Genomic DNA, 3,555 nt, shown 5'->3' with positions numbered 1-3,555 from the left:
TTTCTGAGTAGTTTTTTTTGCTGTATTTAGTTTCTTTGTGAATATTTTTGCTTTATATAATTTTTTTCTTTTCTGCATTATTTATTTTCTTATATTTATTTTTGAGGAATTTTTTTACATATTTTTTTTCTTTTTTGCCGTGACCCTCTCTACTCTTTCGCACATGCTATGCGGGTGAAGTGATGATACCTTCAACATTTTCAGAGTTTATTTTCTAGTGATTTTCATTTTCACGGTCATTTAACTCTGATCTAAACAAATCGGTGACTGAAAAACAGCAAATGATGTCAGAACGTGTTGGAAGACCAAATGCTTGTGATAGTTTGAGAAGTAACATATTTAAGTTGTGCATCTGAACACAGAAAAAATACATTGATCAGTACCGCCTTTCAGTCAAAACGTGCTACTGCTACAGAGAAGTACATAAAAAATACATTGATCATCAATGATCTTTTTGTATAGAACCTAAATTGTCAATAGGAATCTACCACCGATTTAAGAACCGGCGAAAACTCCTATTGCAGCCACAGATCCTACACATAGAGTTCAATGAAGACCAAATGCTTGTGATTGTTTGAGAAGTATCATATTTAAGGGGGTCAAAATCTTGCTAGGGGAGCGAGGTGGGACTAAAAATAGCGCTGCCACAACCTCTTTAGTACCGGTTCATGCTAGGGGAGCAAATGATGTCAGAAAGGGTTGAAAATTGATGACGTGGCTTAGAATGGTGCGTACTGAACGCAAAAAAGTCTAGAGTTGTAATAAGTTAAAAAAATGAAGTGCCGGTGTAACAGATGTGTTTTCGTCTGAAACCGGCCCTGATACTTCGAAAGAGATTGTCCAGTTTGTACACGAAGTGCATCTAGTTTTTGCCGTAACACAAGAAGTCCGGAGTTCTAATAAGTTATTAAAAATAAAAAAGGCGCAATGCTCGTTAATTAGCTTCAAGCCTTTCAGAATAGTGTAGACTACACTGCACATAGCTCCGTGCAATCTATTCTATTCCGAAAGGCTTGAAGCTATGCAACCTGCAGGTGAGCATTGCACCTCTCCTTCATTGTCTCTGCACTCACGGCTTATAAACCACTCCTACTGCCTCTCTCCTCGCGAGGTGGGACTAAAAATCAGCTTAATAAGAAACTCTAGTACCGGTTCATGCCATGAACCGGTACTAAAGGTGTCCGTGGGGCCCACAGCCTGACACAACCTCACTAGTACCGGTTCGTGGCATGAACCAGTACTAATTGTTGCCCACGAACCGGTAATAATGATGTCCGCCCGCCTAGCCATTGGAACCGGCACTAATGGACACATTAGTGCCGGCTCAAATTCAAACCGGCACTAATGTGCTTCACATTTGACCCTTTTTCTACTAGTAGGTCCAACTGAGCAAGAAGTGCAGCCTGATGATGCACCTAGCTTTGAAGAGGACAGCAGCGAAAGCTTGATGAGTTCCTTGATTGCAAAGAGAATGAGAATGAATGACTGTGGAATCAGCATTAGCCCTTCGAAGTCTGAACTTGAAAAGTATCTTACAGAGGATAATGAAGCAAACAACAGCAAATTCAACATTCTTGAGTGGTGGAAGGTCAACTCATCTAGATTCCCTGTGCTATCACGTTTAGCTCGTGATGTCCTAGCTTTCCCGATATCTACAGTCACATCAGAGTCAGCTTTTAGCACCGGTGGACGCATTCTTGATGATTTCCGAAGCTCGCTCACTCCATTCATGGTGCATGCACTAATTTGTACTCAGGATTGGTTGCGAAGAGAAATTCCTGTTAACAATGAAGAGAATGAAGAGCTACTTGCCAACCTAGAGGATGGTAATTATGCAAACAAGTTACTCTTAGATATGTTCTACTTGATATGCTGGAAACTATGGTGGGAAAGTGGAAATGATATGCATGATCTCGTATACATATCACCTTAATGTTACGCAAGATTTCTGTTTTAATTTGTTTTGCACTATATTCAAGTGATTTTCCTTCCACTTTTGCAGGGAAACCAGAAGAACATCAAGTGTGCCGCCAACCTAAGGAACACTCTCAGCTCACTCTTAGCCTCTCTTCTTGTGTTCTATCTTCTATGGTTTTCTCAGCTTCGCCCTCAAGGATACTTGTTAAGCCCTTAATATATTAGCTATGGTTATCTCAGCTTGGACCTATTACTTGTGTCATGTGTGTGTTTGTGACTGTTTGGACCTATTCAGCTTGAACCATGTGTATTGTGTGTTTGGACGACTTGTGTTGTGCACTGGTGTGTTGGGAGCTATCACCTATGAGAGTATGAGACTGTGATGTGAGTCTATTATTGTCCAATTTGATGTCATGTTGCTGAATGCATGAATCTGTGCTTGTGTTGTCCACTTGCGTAACTGAATGTGTGCTTGCACTGTGCATTTCTGCTATGCAGTTGCATATCACCTGAGACTAAATTTGTGCTTTTGTTATATCTAATTTTTTTGCTACTATGATTGTGAGGCTATGTTGCACTGAATTTTAAAACTCTGAATTTTGTACAGTACCCTGGTCTGAATATTTCGGGTTATGGGTACCCGAATTACCCGAACCGAAATTTTCGGGTAATTTGGGTACGGTTCTTTTTCTGGCAGACACAAGTTCGGCTCTCATTTTCAACTACCCGTATTACCCGTAAACCGAACTAACCAAACCGAATAAACCGTATTACCCGAACACCCAGGCTGAAGCTTGCACAAACATATATTCGACATGCAATTTTCCAAGCAAGTAGATTTTTTTTCAAGCCGCTATGCTACATCAAGTAGATCATCAACAGCAGAAAACTAATTACACATGGAATCAATGAAATGTTTTATCTATCCATCCATTCTACCCTACAACTCCATCCATCCATGATCCATCCATCCGGATCTGCTACATCTAGCCCTACAGGCTATAATACATCCATCCATGATCCATCCATCTAGCCTGACATCTACATGAGTACATCAATCGATCCATCCATGCATCCATCAATAAATCAGATGCGTCATGCATGCTAGCACTACAAAAAAAGACACATCCATGACATTTTGGGCCGAACAAAATTTTTTTATGTCATACATATGACACTTCTATGATGATAATTGTGACAAAACCCGGTATCATCATAGATGTGGCGGGCTCCTACTTCTATGACAAAAAATCATGACAGAAAATGGGCTTTTTGTCTTGGGCGGGCCGGAGACGTAGCTGCATGACATTCTTTGGTCCGTCCATGACGGAAAAAACCATGGTAGAAGCGAGGGGGAGGAAAATTTCAGGGACTTGCCGGTTATGGTGGGAGGTCGGGGGCGGAGCGATGCACGTTTCTCTCGTACGTACGCGCATGTGTGCAAGGCGTTGGCTCTAACTGAAGCCGAGTGAGGCGTTGGGCTCTAACTGAACCCGAGCGATTGCACTACTGGCTACATGTTACTGAACCCGAGCGATCGATCGATGGCTGTTAACTGAACCCGATGGAGCGATTCCTTCGCTACTGGTGCTAACTGAAGCCGATCGATGTTGCCTCTAGGATGAACAGTGAGCATTG

The 3,555-nt window shown here is 41.7% G+C and overlaps 1 protein-coding gene across 1 annotated transcript in view; it reads left to right on the top strand.

The window, feature by feature from the left end:
• The window catches only part of LOC123084234 (zinc finger BED domain-containing protein RICESLEEPER 2-like), a 7,669-nt gene extending 5,239 nt beyond the window's left edge, over nucleotides 1-2,430 (top strand). The window contains exons 3-5 of the mRNA XM_044505945.1: nucleotides 1,380-1,826; nucleotides 2,003-2,022; nucleotides 2,416-2,430. Of these exons, the coding sequence (XP_044361880.1) occupies nucleotides 1,380-1,826; nucleotides 2,003-2,022; nucleotides 2,416-2,430 (482 nt within the window). The remainder of the gene's footprint in view (nucleotides 1-1,379; nucleotides 1,827-2,002; nucleotides 2,023-2,415) is intronic.
• Nucleotides 2,431-3,555: the final 1,125 nt, after the last annotated feature.

The sequence above is a fragment of the Triticum aestivum genome, chromosome 4A (assembly GCF_018294505.1).
Source record: "Triticum aestivum cultivar Chinese Spring chromosome 4A, IWGSC CS RefSeq v2.1, whole genome shotgun sequence".
Classification (NCBI taxonomy): domain Eukaryota; kingdom Viridiplantae; phylum Streptophyta; class Magnoliopsida; order Poales; family Poaceae; genus Triticum; species Triticum aestivum.
Note: the sequence above shows the minus strand (reverse complement) of the source record. Positions and strands in the feature narration are given on the sequence as shown.